Source organism: Diachasma alloeum, unplaced genomic scaffold, assembly GCF_001412515.2.
Source record: "Diachasma alloeum isolate Michigan unplaced genomic scaffold, Dall2.0 Dall_scaffold_00608, whole genome shotgun sequence".
Taxonomy (NCBI): domain Eukaryota; kingdom Metazoa; phylum Arthropoda; class Insecta; order Hymenoptera; family Braconidae; genus Diachasma; species Diachasma alloeum.
Window position 1 is genome coordinate 119,771 of NW_021680740.1, and position 21,067 is coordinate 140,837.

The window sequence follows — 21,067 nt, forward strand, 5'->3', positions numbered from 1 at the left end:
TGGCGGGAGGGCTCAGCGGCTTGCAGGTGGAAATTATGACGGAATATTTATTTGTTTTGACGTATAGACGGTCGGAAAGTCGAAAGATAGCATATAGCATCCTGAGGAGCGATTTTACGCGTTTTATGTCGACATAAAATCGTCAATTTCAACCAATGACTGTCCTGGATTCGGAATACTCAACTAGGATTGGTTGAAATTTATGATTTTATGTCGACATAAAACGAGCAAAATCGCTCCCATAATTTGTGCCTTAAAAATCATCTAAGGTTTGACCGAAAAATAGCCCGCGGATAATACAGAGTATGAATATACCGGTCGATTCTCTCATTGTATGGAATATTTAGGTTTGCTGAGGGTCGGGACAGAAGGGGGGGAGGGTTTTTGAGGGCGAGAGTGCACCTCGGGGGGTCTACGTGCAGGGGAGCGATTTTGCTCGTTTTATGTCAACATAAAATCGTCAATTTCAACCAATGACAGTCCTGGATTCGGAATATTCAACTAGGATTGGTTGAAATTTATGATTTTATGTCGACATAAAACGAGCAAAATCGCTCCCATAATTTGTACCTTAAAAATTATACAAGGTTTGACCGAAAAATAGCCCACGGATAATACAGAGTATGAATATACCGGTCGATTCTCTCATTGAAAGGAATATTTAGGTTTGCCGAGGGTCGGGGCAGAAGGGGGTCAGAAGGGGGGAGGGTTTTTGAGGGCGAGGGTGCACCTCGGGGGGTCTACATGCCAGGGGAGCGATTTTACGCGTTTTATGTCGACATAAAATCGTCAATTTCAACCAATGACAGTCCTGGATTCGGAATACTCAACTAGGATTGGTTGAAATTTATGATTTTATGTCGACATAAAACGAGCAAAATCGCTCCCATAATTTGTGCCTTAAAAATCATCTAAGGTTTGACCGAAAAATAGCCCGCGGATAATACAGAGTATGAATATACCGGTCGATTCTCTCATTGTACGGAATATTTAGGTTTGCCGAGGGTCGGGGTAGAAGGGGGGAGGGGTTTTGGGGGCGAGAGTGCACCTCGGGGGGTCTACGTGCAGGGGAGCGATTTTGCTCGTTTTATGTCGACTAAAATCATAAATTTCAACCAATCCTAGTTGAGTATTCCGAATCCAGGACTGTCATTGGTTGAAATTTACGATTTTACGTCGACATAAAACGAGCAAAATCGCTCCCCAGGGTTCGGCGACGGCCTGGGACGTGCGGCCACGCCATTGGCGGATTTCGGCGGGAATTTTTGAAATTTGGCAAGGGGAAAGCAACTTCGAGGGGAGCTTTTGGTGGAGATCCTGGAAAAATATTGATTTTCTTGAACATTACAAAATTTTGATGACTTCATGAAAATTTTATTTTATTATTTATTTCATTTTATTATTAATTTTATTTTATTATTCTTTAAAAAACAAACAAGGAGCATCCCAAAACTAAGAATAAAAATAATAAACGAAAATAAAAATAAATGAAATAAAAATTCATCCCGGGGCTCACAATAATTGAAACTGATGCTGATTGATCGAAAGCTTTTTATTTATGCCCTGGGGTAGAATAACACCCCTAAGGCCAACGACAAGATTACAATACAAATTATGACTCATTTACAAAGATTTACAGAATAATACCCATGAAAATGAAGTAAAGTTCAGCTGAAGAAGAAAGCAATAGCTGGAAGAAATATATCTAAAAGGCGGAAAATTACAGAAAATAATTCAGAAATCTAAGAGTGGCCACTTTGTAGTACTACTTAGTATTTTATATAATGCGACTATTCATCTACTATCATTATATTGATTATAGTAATTAGTGAGGACAATGTATGACCATGTTTGCTCTCGGGGAATTTTCTTCATGGCTTTTGATGGGCATTTGGGACGTGACTATAGCCAAGGGGAAAGGAATAATATTGGCCCCTCGTTTTGACCCCTGAGAATTGGCCCTCATTTTGACCCTTGAGTTAGCTATTTGACCCACGTGATCGAATACACGTGACTCAGGCCTCTTTCTCTGTCGATTTTTTCGAGATTCAATTCTCGATTGCTCTATTTTAGAGTATCAGACTGGTAATCCAAAGGTCGTGGGTTCAAACCCATGATTTGTTGTTGGTAGGGAATAAATAAAATAAATATCAATGAGTTCCACTGACGAGCAGACGTCATCCCATCCCTCGTGGCCCCAAATTTGGAACCGTAGCCATAACATAAGATTCTTTATTAAATTCCAACTTATACAAACATTATCTATAATTTTTTTTTCCAATTAAAATCCTTGGGTTCAGAACCCAGTGACATTTTTAATCGCTTGCTGCTCCTCCAGAGGCCCCATCCTCTTATAACTATCAAACTCCAACGAGAAATTGCCAGTTCCGGAGGTCAAAATCCTCAACTTCGTGGCGTAACCGAGAAGTTCGCTCAGGGGAGCCAGACTCCTGATGATTTTATCGTCCCTCCTCACAGTGATCTCCTGGATCTCTGTCCTCCGTCTCCCCAGGTCCCCCAGGACGCCTGGTGCGTACGCCTCAGGCGTCACTATTTCCAGCCGCATGATTGGCTCCAGCAGGACCACTCCGGCGTCCTCCAGGAGCTGAAATAACCATTGACTTTATTTTTTCTTCGGCCCTGACTTTTTTCGTTGCACATGAATTTGGGATAATGAATTTGAAACACTTTTTTTAGTTATCGTAAAAAAACCGATTTTTGAAAAAATTCGAAAATGTTTTAAACGCGTTAATGAATTGAATTTCAATTAATGGCAGTAGATGGGGCTCCGTAAGAACTGGTGAATAATTAAAGAAAATAGTATATGAAGCGCGTATACTATTTTTTATTGCGAAAAGCCCGTGGGGGTTGGGGGTGGGGGCGTGGAGCGGGGTCCAGGGGGCGCAGCCCCCCGGGGGGGGTTGGGGGGGCGGAGCCCCCCCCACTGAAAAAAAAACAAATTGCAAAAGAAAAAAAAANTCACCAGATCCTGCTCCAAATCTACAGTTGAATCAACTTCTACGTTCCCATCCAAATATCAATCTCAATTTTTACAATTGCTCAAATTTTAAAGTATTTGATAAAGAAAATAAGGAAAATAAGTGAATCTCGAGATCTTAGTTGAGATAGATGGGCATAACTGATTGTTTTGTTAGATTTTATTATTTAAACTATGAGTATTATTCTTGCGTTTACGTTGTAGTTTATTTCAGAGTTTCAATAAAAAATTTTCTATGAAATGATATTTCTAATATTATTATTATCAAAATTAAGATTTTTTAATAATTTATTTTTCATTTTAATTTTCAGGTGTATTTTCAAATTTAAAATTTAACAATTTTGAAGATAATGAAGGGGATTCACTGGCTGAATTTATCAGTTTTTATATGTAGTTTTATATTTTGGTACATTAACGCTGGGGTGGCGCCACACGTTTTTCAGTCCTAAGGAGTGCAATTCTCACTTTTTCACTCCTAAGTAGTGCATTTCTCACTTTTATACTGCTCAACGGTAAAAAGACCTACTTCTCATGCTTGAGCAATGAAAATTGCATTTTCGGACTTTTTGTTTCCTAATGGTTTGATATAACACAAAAAATCGAAAACTCAAATTTGGTCGATTACAATGCTTCCATTCGGAAGCAAAAATATGGAAAACATAAAAATCGATCATTTGCAATGCTGTGAATGAAAATATGATGAATTCTTTCCTATAAAATATAAAAAAAATATTTTTTCGAAAGAAATTAAAGTTTTGTTACTGATGACAAAATGGTCAAAGAATCTAGCCACATTGATTCTCGACAACATGAGGATAAACCAACGGGGACTGACCTTCCGTATGCACTGAGAGACCGCGGAAGCCACCATGGTCTCAGAAGTCCCCTTCCCCACCTCCAGCCAATGCAGCTTGACCCCGACCTTGATGACAGGGCACCCCAGCCTGGGTCCGCAGTTCAAAGCAGAAGAAACTCCACTCTTGACAGCCCCCATGAACCTGGGGTGAACCGCCGCTAGATTGGACGCACTCTCTCTCGTGTTATCCATCAAGAGCAGCTCCTCCCCTTCGTAACAATCGATGAGACTCATGGTGACAGTGACATCATGCTTTGTGCTCCCGACCACATGATGCAGCTCGAAGGAGTCCTTGATCCTCCTCCCGATGGTCTCCTTGTAGGCGATCTGCAGAGGTCCCAAGTCCGCATGAATCTTGTACTCGGTCCTGATCCTCTCCTTGATGATCTCGATGTGGAGCTCTCCCATGCCAGACAGCACCGTCTGCCCCGTCTCGGAGTCAACGGAGACCCTCAGGCTGGGGTCCTCCCTCTCGAGCTCCTGAAGAGCAGTGTCCAAAGCCGACTGATAAGCCATGGAGGGTGGCTCGATGGAGCAGAAGAAGACGGGGTCAGGCACCCTGGCAGGATCAAAGAGACCCCTCCTGTCCGCCTCCTCCACGTCCCTCCTCTGGAGGATCTCCTTGGCCCGGGCGACAGCGGTGACACTTCCAGTCAACAAATCCCCAGTAATCGTGGACTTGAGACCCCCCAGGGCTGCTATATTCCCCTCGCTGACCTCGGCAATCTCCTCGTAGTCGTCGGCGTAGGCTGCGTAGAGCTTCCCCCCTTGTTCAGTCTTCTCCCTCTGGACGTTGTAGACCCTCTGCCCCTTCGACAGCTTCCCCGTGAAGACTCTGAAGAAGGTGATGGGCCCCCTCTGCTTGTCGTGGATCACCTTGAAGGCCCTCGCTGCGAAGGACTCCCTGAAGCAGCTGTACAACTTGGCCTTCTGGTGGTGATTCGGTGACGGAAGGTAGAAGACAGCAGCGTCCATCAGCAGCTGGACCCCCACGTTCTTGTAGGAGCTGCCGAGGAGAACGGGAACTCCTCTTTGGGCCAAGGTCGTTCGTCTCAGCGACTCCAGGAGGAGCTCCCCTGGTATATCGTCGAGGGACTCCTGCTCGATTATCTTGTCCGCCAGGTTGTCATCCAGCTCTGACAGCTTGTCCGTGAGCGATCTTCTTCGCTCTCTAGCTAGGCTCAAGGCCTCCGGGTCCTCCAGCTTCTGACGCTGGACCTTGCGACCTTGATTGCTCCTGTCGAAGGTCACGGTCTCGAGGGTCAGCAGGTCAACTATCGAGAGCTCCGAGTTGTTCTTCAGGGGAATTTGAACTGGAAGTGGTGTCACGTCGAACTTGGTCTCGATGGAGGTCAGGCACATGTCGAAGTCGGCGTCGGCTCGGTCCATCTTGTTGCAGTAGACGATCCTCGGGAGGGAGTATCTGTCCGCCTGTCGCCAGACCGTCGTCGTCTGGGCCTCCACCCCTGCGGAACTGTCCAGGATCACCACCGCCCCGTCCAGCGCCCCCAGGGTCTGCTCAACCCCCATTGTGAAGTCTATGTGACCTGGGGTGTCTATCAGGTTCAGGCGGTGCCCCTTCCAGGCGAAGGTCACCGCCGCCGAGGCGATCGTTATCCCTCGCTGGCGCTCCTGCTCCATGAAATCGGTTACCGTGTTCCCGTCGTGAACCTCACCCATGTTCGGGATGCTACCGGAGTAGAACAACATCCGCTCGGTCGTTGTCGTCTTGCCTGGGGATTCAAAGTGACGGGAAACACGAAAATGAGGGGAACCGGCAATTTCTGATTGTGAGGGATCGTTTAGACCCTCATGACCCTACGATGCGATTTGTGTGAAATTTGCCTCATTTTGAGGCGTGAAAAATATTGTTAAAGAAGATTTTTTAGTCAAATAATTTGGGGCGAAATTAATAATACTAGCGTATGGAGCGCGCTGCGCGCGCCTTTACCCGGAGTATGGGTGTCTATGTTTCTTTTAGCACAAAGGTATGGTTCCCAGCAAATTCATGTCCGGTTCAATTTTATCTATTTGTTCTGAACTTTTTTACTTTTCATATTTGATTTACAAAAAAAATTAATTAAAAAATTGAAAAGAAACTAAAAAAACTTTTTTTTTTAAATACAACATCATATAATTTCTATAGGGGACGGTGGGGCAAAATGAAACACGGGGCAAAATGAAACAGCAAGAAAATCTTGTGATCTAAGGGAGATAGGACGATTTTCATGAAAACCTTTTTTGTAGCTTGTAAAATTCTTTACAAAAAAGGTCCTCTTCAAAAATGTCCTATCTCCTTTAGATGACGAGATTTTCCCACTGTTTCATTTTGCCCCATGCTCCCCTATATATTTCTAATATATATATATATATAAATAAATTCTATTCTATTCTATATATATATACATATTCTACTATAATAAAAATAATCAATTAAATGCAAAAAGTTAATTAAAAAAAAATTTTAAGTGTATTAAATTTTTTAATTCATAGATTTAATTAATTTTTAAATTTTTCAAAATCAATAATACATTATATATGGTATATATTATATATACTATATATATAATGTATTATATATATGATATATTATATTTTTTTTTAATATTAATTTTTTTTTCTCATTTTTTATACGTGATAGCTAAGCTATGCCGCAAAAAACGGTGACAAAAAACGTTACATGCTTTTTTTTAAAGGGGAAAATAGTACAAATTAAAACGTCATGTCCGTGGAAAAAGACAGGAGATAAAAGAATCTTTCATAGTTTTTCAATTTCGACTCAATTCCGACAAAAGTTAACAGTTAATTCACACTCTAAATACATGAAATCATCAATAATAATAATAATAATTATAATAAAAGATAGAAATGAGGAAGTTGTTTTGGACATTTATCCAATTTTTTTCTGAAATTGTCGATACACTGGAAATTTTTATCAAATTTAATTACCAGTGTAATTTTAAGGAATTTCGTCATTGAAAATTTAGAATTTCGTAGAAATATCAAACAGAACTAAATTTCAGTTCCATTTTTTCCTGAAAATAAATAGAAAACTAGACGATTTTGGTAAATATATTCTTGAATTTTCAAGACAGTGACACTAAATGTGATTTCGGGGAAAAAATTATGAAATTTCAGAATGGAAATTCAAACGAATTAAGGAATTCTCGTCTTTATGCTGTTTACAATTTTGGAATTTTACTGAATTTTCAGTGAAACCTGAAATTTCAGGATTTTTCCCCCTAAATTGCATTCAGTGTTACTGTCCTGAAAATTAGTAGTCAACTGTCCATGAAGTTTCATTTTTTTTCAACAGTGTATTCCCTCTCTTGAAAAGTTGTCGCCCCGACAACAACGCGTCTGTTAAAGGCAATTGTAGTGAAATTTCAGTTAATCTAGATAAAGAGAAGAGACAACAGCTCGTTTTTTTTTCTATAGACTGGGGTAAAATGGACACTTTTGACTTATTTTTAAATGTTAATGACTTGTTGAAATGTTGATGAAATTTAGTAATTTTTTTTTCAATGCAAACAACAATTCTCTCCCTTTCATGAGCTTAAACTGATCTCAATTAATAAATTTGTTTCTCAGTTATGAATAATGTTAAAAAAGTCTAGTGTCCATTTTACCCCAACTCCCACTATTAAAGAGAAATTCCAATTAAGAGACATAACGACCAGATTTTTTGCAAATTAGCCATAGAAAAATAGCCAATTGTGGAACAGTGAAGACAGTGGGTTTTTCCTAGCCTCAAAATTTTTGGTAGGAATGCTCACCAGCGTCTATGTGCGCCATGATTCCGATATTCCTGATCCTCTCCAGGTCGGTTTTATCACTCCCCGCGGTTGCGGAGAAATTCCGCTTGTGGTAGAACCTTCTTCTGATCTTCCAACACACATTTTTTCCGAAATATCGGATCAACATTGGGAATGGGCGATTGATAACAACGGAATTCGCCGGATCCACGTGAAACAAACCGGAAATTCTTCCGACATTTTGAACGGAAGAAAATCATCGAAAAATGTTGAAAATTTTTCGAGTCAAGCAAGAGGTGAAAAATTCATAATTTGATGTAATCGATTTTTTAATTGAAATTAGACGTGAAATTGACTGGAACTTTAAAAAAAAAATGGTTGAAATTTTCGAAATAATCAAAATGAAAGTAAAATGGGTCTGCGCATGCGCGGTGGAGTAGTCCACTTGCGCTTGCGCTAGCTCTCCAACCCGCCGCCATGTTGGATTGGGCGAGTGTTTTTTCGGTGGGCGCATGCCGGAGCTTGGAGTTGCCCTCAAACACAACAGATTTGTTTACTCGGCGAACATTCAGAGTGAAGGGCACCCGGTGTGGGTTCAAACCTCCACAAAGCCAAAACAAAGGACTCAGTTGAGGCCCCAAGTCCAGATTTTACGACGTGACGCCGATTTTCGTCGAGTTGACGAGTAATTTGGACGATTTGTGGTGTTTTTATCGCGATAGTTGAGCCAGAGTGGCTTTTTGTCGAGTTAACGAGTGACATTGAATGATTTGTGATGTTTTTATCGCGATGATTGACTCAGAGTTGCTGTTTGGTGGGTCAACAAGTGATATTGGACCGAAAAATTCGTTTATTTGACGAAGATTTGGAGTGAAGGGCACCCGGTGTGGGTTCAAACCTCCACAAAAGCCAAAACAAAGGACTCAGTTGAGGCCCCAAGTCCAGATTTTACGACGTGACGCCGATTTTCGTCGAGTTGACGAGTGATTTGGACGATTTGTGATGTTTTCATCGCGATAATTGAGCCAGAGTGGCTTTTTGTCGAGTTAACGAGTGATATTGAACAATTTGTGATGTTTTTATGTGATAATTGACCCAGAGTTGCTTTTTGTTGTGACTGTGGAACGTTTATAGTGAATTTTTCAGTGTTTTAAGGATAGTGTCGGTGTGTTTTGAGTGTCTAGTGTTAATTTTGCGTGGAAAAAATTGGGAAATGATTTTTTTTGTGGGGTTTGAGGTCATTTGGAGGAACTGTGGGAGTATTTCATGCTTTAGGGTTTCAAAAAATATTAGTTTCGATCACGGAGGGGAGTGGGATGAGTCATTTCGTGAGTATTAGTGCATTTTCTGTCGATTTTCTTGGAAAGAAAATATTTACAAAATTCCGAAAAATGGAATCTGTTGATTTAAACAAATTTCTTAATCAATTTCATTCGTCAGGGGAAAGAAAATCAGGTTTTTTGATAATATAAGTGCATTCTAAAGTTAATTTTCGCCAGAAAAATGACAGAATAGAAGGAAATTAATTTTATTTACTGTCTTATGTTCTTTTAGAGTCATTTTTCTTCATTCACTGAATGATTTCCTTCATTTTGCTTTCTTATTTGAATATTTTGCATAGACTTTCACAAAAAGAGAATATTTCATGCTTCAGGGCCTTCAAAAAAATTATTTTTCACTATTGAGAGAAATAAAATGACTAGTTTCTTGCGTTTTAGTCAATTTTTTGTCGGTTTTCATTGAAAAAAAAATATTTCCACAATTTAGAGAAATTAAATATTTTCTTTTTTGTTGATTTATCCAATTTTCTTCATTAATTTCGTTCATCCGAGGAAAAAAATCAGTTTTTTGAGAATATAACTGCATTCTACTATCAATTTTCACCAGAAAAATGACACAATAGAAGAAAATTATTTTCATTTTACTGAATTTTCAAATAAAATGACTCGTTTCGTGTATTTTAGTCCATTTTTAGTCGATTTCTTTTGAAAAATAAATTTCACAAAAATTAGAGAAATGAAATATTTCCTTTCTCGTTGATTTATCCAATTTTCTTCAACAATTTCGTTCACCGGAGGAACAAAATCAGTTCTTTGAGAATATAAGTGCATTTTTATATCAATTTTCACAATTAAAATGAGAAGAAAGAAAAAAAATTAATTTTGTTTTACTGCCTCGTGTTGATTTAGACATTCTCCTTGACTCAGTGAATTATTTTCCCAACTTTTAACAATTCTGTGAGTGTAAGTGCATTCAAGAGGATAAACTCCACGGAAATAACGAATTCACCAGTTCGAGAGGTGAAAACGGAGCTGTTGTTTTCACCCACCGCCGGTGAGTGATCTGTCTAATAATTAAAAAAATACTAATATGAGAAAGGGTAATTGAAAAGCAAAAGCAAAATATTAAAATTGTTTTATTCCATTACTCTTTATCCTCATATCTCAAAAATATATCGTATCAATGTGTATTACAATGTCCATACACTTCATCATCGAGTACATTCCCACGAATATCGACTGTGAAGTTGAAATATTTATAATCACAATCATCAAACGCGTCTGAATATATTAATATTGCTTAAGGTCATGTAAAATCTTCATAGACTATCAAATATCTTCACATCGTATTACGAGTTAAATCAATAAATCGCAAAAATGTTGCACAATTTTCTCGAAAAATCGACAATACAAAAATTAATTTCTCCATTAGTTGTGAAATCATGGCTCGTGATGCATAAATAGGATTCAATCATGCGGTGAGTGTTCGAAAATTCAGGAATGAATTTGAGCAGAATGAACACTCAGGAATGAACTAGAGCCCGATACGACAAGAGGCAAAACGAACTTTTTATCATCTCCAATATCTCCGGATCCAACGATGCAATTTTCATGACTCACGTCTCATTTTTAAGACGACAAAAATACCTTCAAATTGAAAAAAAAATCGTCGTTTTTCACTCTGCCAATCTCGAGATATTGCAGATTGAAGGCAGTTCACTTATTCAAAAAGAGAAATCGTATTTTGGTACTAGAATCCATAATTTAATTCTTCTTACATTAATTGAGGGTTTGAGCTACAAATAATTTTCAGTATCTTAAGCCAATTTGTGATCTTACAATTGAGCGTAAAAGCATCTTCATTACCTGAACAAGACGAGTAAATCTTGTTGAATTTTCATTTCAATCAAAAAAATTTCCTCAGGAGATTAATCTCTCCAATTTCAATTACTTGACTTTCTTCATTTTTTTCTCCCCTCGATAAATCGTATAAAATGGTAAAAATTCAGAATATAAAGCTATCCCCTACATCTCGAAATTCAGACTTAAAAATTTTTCGACTTTGAACCTCGACAATTTACTCAATACTGAGAATACTCATAATTTTATTCCTCATTCTCCCGAAAATCTTTCAAATCAAACACCCCAGTGAATTCATCTCCAACCTTTATTCCAAAAAGTCTCCACATCATCATATTCAAACAAAAAAAAATATGATCGATAGAAAATGAGAATTATTCTAGATAAAGAGAGAAATCTTAATTCGAAAAGAAAAATACATTTATGGCAACTGTTCCTCATATCTCCATGTGATGTCCTGACGTAAAAAATAATCTTGCTTCATCACGAGGGATCAAACGACCATTAAAAGCATGAAATTTCTTGTAGAATTTACTTATAGAGAAATTGAATGGAAAAACCTAGCGCAGGTTTTCGAGAATCAGCTGTGAAATTCCATTGGAATTGCATTTGAAATTATGTTTATTCTAGTGTTACATTTTTAGGAGAAAGTATTTTTTTTATTAACTGGAATTTCAAAAGAATTCTCATGGAATTGCAACGGAATTTCAATCAAATTTATAAGAAATTCCAACAAAATTTCTTTGGAGATGCAATAAAATTCTTGTAGAATTCCAGTCCAACTCATGAAATTTCAAGAAAATTCCCGTGGAATTGCAACAAATTGAAATTCCAATATCACTTCATGGATTTTCAATAGAATTTACCAGCAATTCCAATCAATTCCCCGGTGATTCCAATTATTTTTCCCTGCAATTCCCCTGAAATTCCTATGCATTTCCACAAAAAAATTCTATGGAATTTCCGTAAAATGTCTCGTGAAATTCCCCAAAAATTCCCATTAAATCTCAATAAAATTCTCATGCAATTCCAAAGGAATTTCTATGGAATTGCAATTAAATTCCACGAAAATTTTCTATTTCCAAACGCTGAATTCCTCTATTCAATTTCTCCATACTTCACTTGTCCACAAAAAGTGGATAAATTATTTTAGTCTAGTTCTTCGTCGTTTGAGGTTCCCTCGAGATCATCCTGGCGTCACAAGCTGACGAGTTTAGGTGGATTGGCGTCTGGTGAGCTGAGGTCAACAGCTGAGATGTTGTTTCTCTGTTGAGACGAGCAGGATGGAACGAGTGGAGTTGACACAGGGGTCAGACCAGTGCCCCCTTCCATCAACGACTCAAAGTTGAAGGGGATGCCACTGGAGGGTGTAGTGATGGGTACCCCAGCGACTTCATTAGCTGTCTTCATGAAAGCAGGGGTCTCGACTGTCTTGTAGTGAAGGGAGTCTGGTCGTTGCTTTGGCTCCACAAAGTTGAGGCTTGTCGGTCGGTTGTTGTTGTCGAAACCCACGGGAAGGGAATTTGGACGATTTGGCCGGAGATTAGGGGTCGATGTGTCGCGCTCTGATGTCTCGATGAAACTCGGAATCTCTGTTTTAATGATCGGTTTTACGTCTGGAGGGGAGGACGAACGCAGTCGGCAGACCGCACGGTGGGCTTCTAGGATGAATTCCAACTCGTCTTTTGCTTGCTGGAGTTGGTGGATCTCGTCCTGAAGGCTCTGCTTCTTGTGCTCCAAGCCCTCAGTTTCCTGGAAGGGGAGGAATTCATTGATTAGATGACTTCGGAGGTTCTTTTTGTAGAGGAATACATTTCATTGGAATTTTATGAGAATTGCGGTGGGATTTCATTGCAATTCCATGAGAATTCCAGTGGAATTTCATCGCAATTCCATGAGAATTCCAGTGGAATTTCATAGCAATTCCTAAGAGAATTCCAGTGGAATCTCATTGCAATTCCATGAGAATTCCATTGGAGTTTCACTGCAATTCCATGGAGATTCTTCTGGAATTGAGAATTCTATGGGAATTGCAGAGGAATTTACTTGGAATTGCATAGGAATTTCATGAAAACTGCACTGGAATTTCGTAGAAATTTCATTGCAATTCCATGAGAATTCCATTGGAGTTTCACTGCAATTCCATGGAGATTCTTCTGGAATTGAGAATTCTATGGGAATTGCAGAGGAATTTACTTGGAATTGCATAGGAATTTCATGAAAACTGCACTGGAATTTCGTAGAAATTTCATTGCAATTCCATAGAAATTCTTTGGGAATTTCACAAAAATTTTGCTGTAATTTCATGGAAATTACATTGATATTCCACCGGAATTTTCTTACAATTTCATTTAAATATGATTGCAACTCTACTGCAATTCCATGGAGATTCTTCTGGAATTGAGAATTCTATGGGAATTGCAGAGGAATTTAATTGGAATTGCATAGTAATTTCACAAAAATTGTACTGAAATTCCGTAGAAATTTCATTGCAATTCCATAGAAATTCTTTGGGAATTTCACAAAAAATTTTCTGTAATTTCATGGAAATTACATTGATATTCCACCGGAATTTTCTTACAATTTCATTTAAATATGATTGCAACTCTACTGCAATTCCATGGAGATTCTTCTGGAATTGAGAATTCTATGGGAATTGTAGAGGAATTTAATTGGAATCGCATAGTAATTTCACAAAAATTTTGCTGTAATTTCATGGAAATTACATTGATATTCCACCGGAATTTTCTTACAATTTCATTTAAATATGATTGCAACTCTACTGCAATTCCATGTGAATTCCACTTTTCATAACAATCCTATCCTCAACAAAATATGAAATTAATTTTGATCGAGCTTACTTCAAGTAGAGCATTGGTATGATCCATTCTTCGTTTGCGGCATCTAGCAGCAGCCATTTTGTTTCTCTCCCTTCTGACCTGTCGTCTCTCCTCCTCCTCCGGGGACATGCCGATTGTTCTGGTCGGTCGTCTGCCCCCCATGTTCCTTCTGGCCTGTTGAATCGGTCTCGACTGCTGATTCTCCAGGAGTACGGTATTGTGGTGCTGCTGTTGGCCGCACGTGTTCTGGGTCTGAGTCGGAGTCGGCTGGGAGGGTTCCACCAGGGGTGGTACAAAACCCGCTTCACGACTGTGCTGGCCTGATTCACTCGTTAATTCCAGAAATGTCTGCTCGATGTTGCGGAGGGTGGTTGGGGTCAATGTTGGAGTTGTTCGGGTGGGGACTCCACTGTGTAGACCATCTAGAGATGCCAGCTGTAATCATAAATGGTGCGGAGAATGTTAAATGAGAATTGATAATGATGATTGAGGACAGAGTCATCACTCCACTCGTCTCTTTGTAATTTTTTTTTTAGCCACAAAAATGAAAAAAAAATCGTCTGCTAGGGCTCCCTTTTGCCCCCAATGAATAATTTTTTATAAATACAGCCCCTATTTACGACCAACTCAGTAATCCGAACCACGTGTGTGTTCCTAATTTTGGCACTGATGGGGGGAACTCGCAATAAAAGTTGAAAAAAATATTCTAAAACATTCAACTCCGTGAACTGTAATTCCTCCCGTTATATTGACTCCGGTACACGATATCGCAGGAAGAGATAAAAATATCGGTGATCCGGTCGATATGATATCACGGAGATTACTGAGAAAATCAACATTTCTCTGAAATCGAACGAAAATGCGGAATTCCACGTATTTTCCCCACTCAATTCAAATTGTAGAATATATTTTCAACTGTGAATGTTTGGAGATAGACTCCTGTGTCATCGCTAAAATTAAATACACCCAAAAAGTGACTTTAATTGGCTTCCACCCACACAAGGCGCCCCAAAAAAACTGACGGAACTGAAAACATCAAAGACCTAATATCCATCTCTCTCTCATGACAGAGCAGAACTCATATTTTTCCACCAATGGGAAAATTTCAATTTTTTTTCCGCGTACGTTCACCTTCGGAGGTTCAAGAAACCTGCGATTGCCCGCCGAGTCATCGAAATCCGGTGCCGACAAGTCGAGACTTGTCGGCGAGCACGTGACGTCTCTCACGTACCTTCAAATTTCTCAATCGTAATTCGCACGGAAGGGAGACCATGGTGATGAACTTTTAGAAACGCTTAGTGAAGGTCTCAAGGACATGGTAGAGTCTTCCAAGAATAACAAAAATTAGTTCCTTATTTAGTTTTCGCGCAACATCACCGAAGGTAATAGAGATAGCAGAATTTTCATCTAGACTTTTTTGTAGTCCTCATTTTTCGCTACAAGAAATGTCTCTATAAAAATCTTGCTATTGCCCTTAGATTTCGAGATATTTTGTAAAAACTCTAGTTGCCGCGCAACTACCGGAATATCGGCCAATCTGGGAATTCCCTAGGAGGGGGCCCGGAATTTTTTTCTCATTATACATTCAATAGAGACTAAAAAAATAAGCGACACGTCCCTTGCCATTCTGCGCTGCATCCATCCCCCGGAACAGCCGTAGGTACTTTAGAATCGTCTCCAAGAAAATTTCTCAGTTTTCGACCAATATCTCCAAATCTAATGGAGATAGCCAAATTTTCCTGACAACCTTTTTTATAGTTCTCAATTTTGCTTACCAAAAAGGTTTTCACGCAAACTCCGCTATTTCTCTCAGATTCCGAGATATCCCCCAAAAACGGTGCCGCGACGCAACCACTCGAATATGAACCACCTTACTAAAACCCCAGGAATTGCTCGGGAATTTTTCTTCATTCCACATTCAATTAAGACCAAAAGAATAGATGACACGTCCCTCGCCATTTTACGCTGCATCAATTCCCTGGTGCACCCCGTGGTGCTTTAGAATTGTCTCCCAAGAGGATCTTTCTATAAATACTCACTCGTACCCTCATCGACTCGACGTTGCACCACCGAAAAAATTATCTAGTTCATTAATAATCGAGTTTGAGCCATAAATTAAATCCCAACGAGAATGCACCCGAAAATGAACAACATCACTTCACATGTGGGAGCCACCACTTCCCTATTCGCAATGACGTCAATGCCAGAGCAATCAAGACATATCTGCCTGTTTTCGAAGCAAACTTTTCCTCCTTCCATGAGATAATTACCTGTTGGTAAAGCAACTCCTGAGCAAGAATATTCGCTATGTCAACAGGATCGATGGTAGTCGCCATGTCGTCTTCGTTATTAAAATTATTCAATACGAAAGCACCGATTTAACGTAAATCGTTGCGTTATCGTCAAATATATTGTGAAAAAATTCCTCGAAATCGTTACAAAAATTGAAACACGACTGTATGGAATTGAAAAATCGTATCGTTCGTTCGTGAAGAGATCGTTTGGACGGCGATTAGTAGATTTAATTCTCCTCGAGCAAGTCAGCAAGTTCGAAAACCCGCGTCCTTCTCGGATGCGTCGTCAACCGACGCCTATCTAACACTGAAAAACAGTTTCAACTTTTCTTCCACCTCATACCGTCGTTGGGACTAAAATAGATATCGCGAATTTCGAGCATGTGCACACAGCCCACGGACGAACGATTCGGTAGCGTCACTTTCATGGGTCATTTTGAGAACACACACGCCAATTATTTTGATGAATTCGTTGGATATGGGGGTTTATTCATGATCTGGGGCTTCCCGAGGTTTTTCCGGAGATTCTAGGGGTGAAATAGAAGTCTTAATTAGAGATCTATGTTTAGGGCACCTGCGGAGAGATCATGGCAAGGGGCCAAAGAACACTCGTACTCACAGAAATAGTTATTAAGACGGATAAAAGATTAGGTGGGTCGTAAAAGTTTCAGCGGGAAAGCCATAAGTCGAGCCTAATCTGTGATTTTTGTTGAATTTGTGATTTTTTAAGCTTCAATGGCGCCACGTTTTATCACAGTTTACGGATACTGCTATCTTTTCACGAAACCGGAAACTGAGTTGACGAATGCGAATGTAGACCGTGTTTCAATGACGGATCTGATAAAGGAAGAGGACCGGATGATGTCGGTATGCCGCGGAATCTTGAGGAAGCTTCCGACGTTCCGCGATTCTTATTATTAGAATTGAAAATTTCGAAACGGAAGTGGAGTCATTTGCGTATCCGGAGTTGAGTTTTGGGTTTGGGGAATCGCGAGATTTTCGGAGGATTTGTTTGTTCTGATAGTTATGAGACAAACTTGGCAATCGTATATCAACAACTATGAGTGTGTCTGTGAGTGGTATCTTGGTGTTGATTGTCTTCTTCTAAAGTTCAAATTTTTCCGGAATGTAGTCTCTAATCAGGCATTCCTCCCAATAACTGAGAGCAGAGCCTTGATAATTTGAATCCAAAGGTCAGACCTTCAATCCTCTGAGGAATGCGTGAAACATTCCAGGAATGTCGGATCGGAAATGATGCGAATGTTGGGGCCTCCAATTTCAAGCATTCTTTCGGGGATAAAAACATGGTCTACATCAGAGACAATTCATTTATTTACGCTAATGTCATGTCATCATATTGATGACATTCTCATTATTTTGTGTTTCTTCCGAACAAAATAGTCTTTCTAAAATATGAAAAATAACGCCGGCTGCTGAATTCTCAAATTTTGATCATGTTTTTGAGGGCAAGAGTGCAGTTTAGATGAAAGTTAATTGATTTATTGACCTCAATGATTACATCTTATCACCGAGACATTTTCATAAAGTATTTCACTTCTTTCAAACAAGTTATCCTTTCCAAATATCAAAAAGAAATAGAAATAGCTAAAGGATCCGCTCTTGATCATTCCTTCTAGCACAAGTTAACTAAAAACCCTTTAAATTAAATCCTCAATCCGTTCATTTACATAAACAATGATATGTTATGACTTAGGCAACATCTTCCTAAAGTATTTAACTTCCTTCAAACAAGCTATTCTTTCCAAATATCAAAAAGGAATGCAAATAGCTAAAGGATCCTCTCGTGATCATTCCTTCTAGCACAGGCTAACTAAAGATACTTTAAATTAAATCCTCAATCTGTTTATTTACATAAACAATGATATGTTATGACTTAGGCAACATCTTCCTAAAGTATTTCACTTCCTTCAAACAAGCTATCCTTTCCAAATATCAAAAAGGAGTGCAAATAGCTAAAGGATCCTCTCTTGATCATTTCTTCTAGCACAAGCTAACTAAAGATACTTTAAATTAAATCCTCAATCTGTTTATTTACATAAACAATGCTATTTTATGACTTAGGCAACATCTTCCTAAAGTATTTCACTTCCTTCAAACAAGCTATCCTTTCCAAATATCAAAAAGGAGTGCAAATAGCTAAAGGATCCTCTCTTGATCATTTCTTCTAGCACAAGCTAACTAAAGATACTTTAAATTAAATCCTCAATCTGTTTATTTACATAAACAATGCTATTTTATGACTTAGGCAACATCTTCCTAAAGTATTTCACTTCCTTCAAACAAACTATCCTTTCCGAATATCAAAAAGGTGTGCAAATACCTAAAGGATCCTCTCTTGATCATTCCTTTTAGCACAGGCTAACTAAAGATACTTTAAATTAAATCCTCAATCTGTTTATTTACATAAACAATGATATGTTATGACTTAGGCAACATCTTCCTAAAGTATTTCACTTCCTTCAAACAAGCTATCCTTTCCAAATATCAAAAAGGAATGCAAATAGCTAACGGAACCTCTCTTGATCATTTCTTTTAGCACAAGTTAACTAAAGATGCTTTAAATTAAATCGTCAATCCGTTTATTTATATAAACAATGCCATGTCATCACTCAGACATCTTCAAGCAACTTTCCCCGAACAAGCTATCCTCACCAAAGACTAAATTTCATTAAGCCTGCAGCAGCTACACCAGCCTCAACTCTCTAAACTTAGCATCGAAATGGACACGTAAGTACATCAACGCGTATCAAATACTCAATAAACACTCCATGAAATATGATATGAAACGATGAAAAGTCTCTTATCTCAGTTTCAAAATACAAAAACCGGCCACTCGCTCGTAATTACAACTAAGCATAACAAGCACGATTCACCTTACTATCAATCCTCTGGAATTGAAAAAACAAGCTGATGGATTATGATCGATGGTATGAACAAAGGGGGCGTAGGACACAGTCGAGTGAAAAATCAATCAAATTATTTCAGTGTGAGACACACATTCAGTTCCGCCCGCATGCATTATTCATCAGCCAAAGAGGATTAACTCAATGTATTCCATTCTATTCTCACCATCATCATCATCTACATCGATGAAGATGAACAGTTGTCTTTATCTCGTGAACAATTGTTCATTATTTTGAATCATTAGGAGAAAACATTGGAGGTTTTAGGGGAGAACAAAGGAAAACGGCTATCGTTCCTTAAATAATTCGTCCAACGACCCCGAGAGACCAGAAAATTCTCCACTCTTTCGAAATAGTCGTGTGCAAACAAAGGAACGTCTTTAAACACCCGGTGATGATGGCAAATAAAAAATTGTCTTGAAATAAAAAAAAACACCGGCGGATGGTCTGGTTTTTTCCTTTGTTATCGGGTCTGGGGAGATTAGGGGCCTCGGGGAGGGGTTTAGGGAGTTAGTGGAGGGAAATTATCTTTCTGAGATCATTTTTGGGAAAAAACTACGTCGTAAAATTAGGAAAATTGATTGTGTCGTCGAATCTGTCGGCAGTTTTTCGGTGATATCTCTGAATATAATGGAGATGGCTAAATTTTGATAAGAACCTTTTTTGTAGTCCTTAAAATTCTCTGCAGAAAAGTTTCTATACAAATTTGGCTATCTTCTTTAGTTTCCGAGATATTTATCGAAAAGTAACTACTAGTCATGTGAAATTGATTGATTTCGTCGTTCAATTCGTTCCGAAGTTTTTATTCAATATCTCGGAATCTAATGGAGATAGCGAAATTTTTGTCAGAATATGTTTTGTGGAGAATTTCATGGGCTATAAAAAAATATCAAACGAGAATTTCGCTATCTCTCTTATTTCCCCAGATATTTAGCGAAAACAGGCTTAAAGTCGAAAGAAACTGCACGACCCCGTTTTTCCAATTCGTTCTTCCCTTTTTTGCAAATATCCCGGAATCTAAGCTAGGTAGCAAAATTACCGTTGAACCCTTTTTTGTAGGTCATGAAATTCTCCACAAATAAGTTTTTAACAAAAAATTCTCCCACCCCAACCGTTTTCGAGATATTCACAAAAAGCAATTTCCCAGCAAAAAACAACTCTTCAAAAGTTGAATGAATTCTCCGAATCGCCGCGCATAAAAAGAACCTCGGGAGGCACGAGAGTAGGGGGGGAGGTGGGAGGACTTTATGAAAATGTCAGGCCAAGATCAAGAGGTCGGTTAACCTGCGTGTCCCGGCCGCCAAGGACAATTTCACGAAAAAAAAAAGAATAAAAATTTCTTTTCATCGATTGAACCTTATCCACTGTTTACCGACATTTTCCCTCTCACTCGGTCGCGTACTGCGCGGGAATAATGAGGCAATCCATGGGAAATTCCAGAAAAATAGCCGCTTATTTTCTCATTAAGTCGAAAACCGTTGGTTTCTCCCACCGCATCCGCTGAAATATTCCGAATAAATCTGCGTTTTCTTTTTTTTTCTTCATTTTTAGTTCGTAAAAATATAAATAATGGTTCTTTATGATGCGACGCAGTTTCCATTGTGGAAGGAGACGATAAAGAATTCAGATGAATAAAAAAAATGGGTACGACGGGCGTAAAAAAAAACGCTGAGACAAAGGACTAACGATAAATGAGTAGCAAATGGCGGTAATTTACAGGTTTACAACGAGGCCATTTTCGTCGAGCCAATGACGTTACGTTTTTTTTATGCCTGAGAGCCGTAAAAGGACGGCTTTTTGCGAAATAGTGACTTACCGATCCTCAGAAATCGCAAAATCCAATGGGCGCACTGATGTCAACTCACATTTTTTTTTTTTTTTTTTTTTTTTTTTCAAGGAAAGGAAATTTTATCCAGACAGAATAGAAGTGGAATTTTTCACGCGATGAGGATTGAGGAGATTCAATGAGCCGCGACCTTAATCGTGGAATCGATGACGTCTTAGAGGTGAAAAAAAAAAAAAGAAAGAAAGAAAAAATGAGCGAGGAAAAAAAGACGCAAGGATAAACTCGTTGGACGTTGGAGTGGAAGTTTACGGTGCGGAGTCGAGAGTGACACTGACAGTGCTGTGGCTCGAGTTTCTGTCATCATGCTATCACCACATGGCCCGAGCGTGGGGTCGGGGGACATCGGGAGGACTCGGGCGCCGGTCGGGAAGCCCCAAGCGCTCGGAAGGTGTTGGGGAATTTTTTTTTTTTTTT

The 21,067-nt window shown here is 39.0% G+C and overlaps 2 protein-coding genes across 4 annotated transcripts in view; both read right to left on the bottom strand.

Annotated features, from left to right (window-relative positions):
• Positions 1–1,537: 1,537 nt before the first annotated feature.
• LOC107043625 (ribosome-releasing factor 2, mitochondrial) lies at positions 1,538–7,805 on the bottom strand. Its single transcript, XM_015265190.2, has 3 exons — positions 7,631–7,805; positions 3,834–5,587; positions 1,538–2,605 (listed from the first exon to the last, which is right to left on the bottom strand). The coding sequence occupies exons 1-3, from the start codon at positions 7,776–7,778 to the stop codon at positions 2,297–2,299; spliced, it is 2,211 nt and encodes a 736-aa protein (XP_015120676.1). The 5' UTR covers positions 7,779–7,805; the 3' UTR covers positions 1,538–2,296.
• Positions 7,806–10,008: 2,203 nt separating this feature from the next.
• LOC107043662 (transcription factor kayak) overlaps positions 10,009–21,067 on the bottom strand; it is a 26,682-nt gene continuing 15,623 nt past the window's right edge. For 2 of the 3 annotated variants that reach the window (XM_015265245.1, XM_015265244.1), the window contains exons 2-3: positions 13,611–14,024; positions 10,009–12,501 (exon numbers count right to left, since the gene is read on the bottom strand). In XM_015265245.1, the coding sequence (XP_015120731.1) occupies positions 11,947–12,501; positions 13,611–14,024 (969 nt within the window). In that variant the 3' untranslated portion in view covers positions 10,009–11,946. Of the gene's footprint in view, positions 12,502–13,610; positions 14,025–15,859; positions 16,176–21,067 lie in introns of those variants that run through there. The other variant, XM_015265246.1, reaches the window with a different exon arrangement.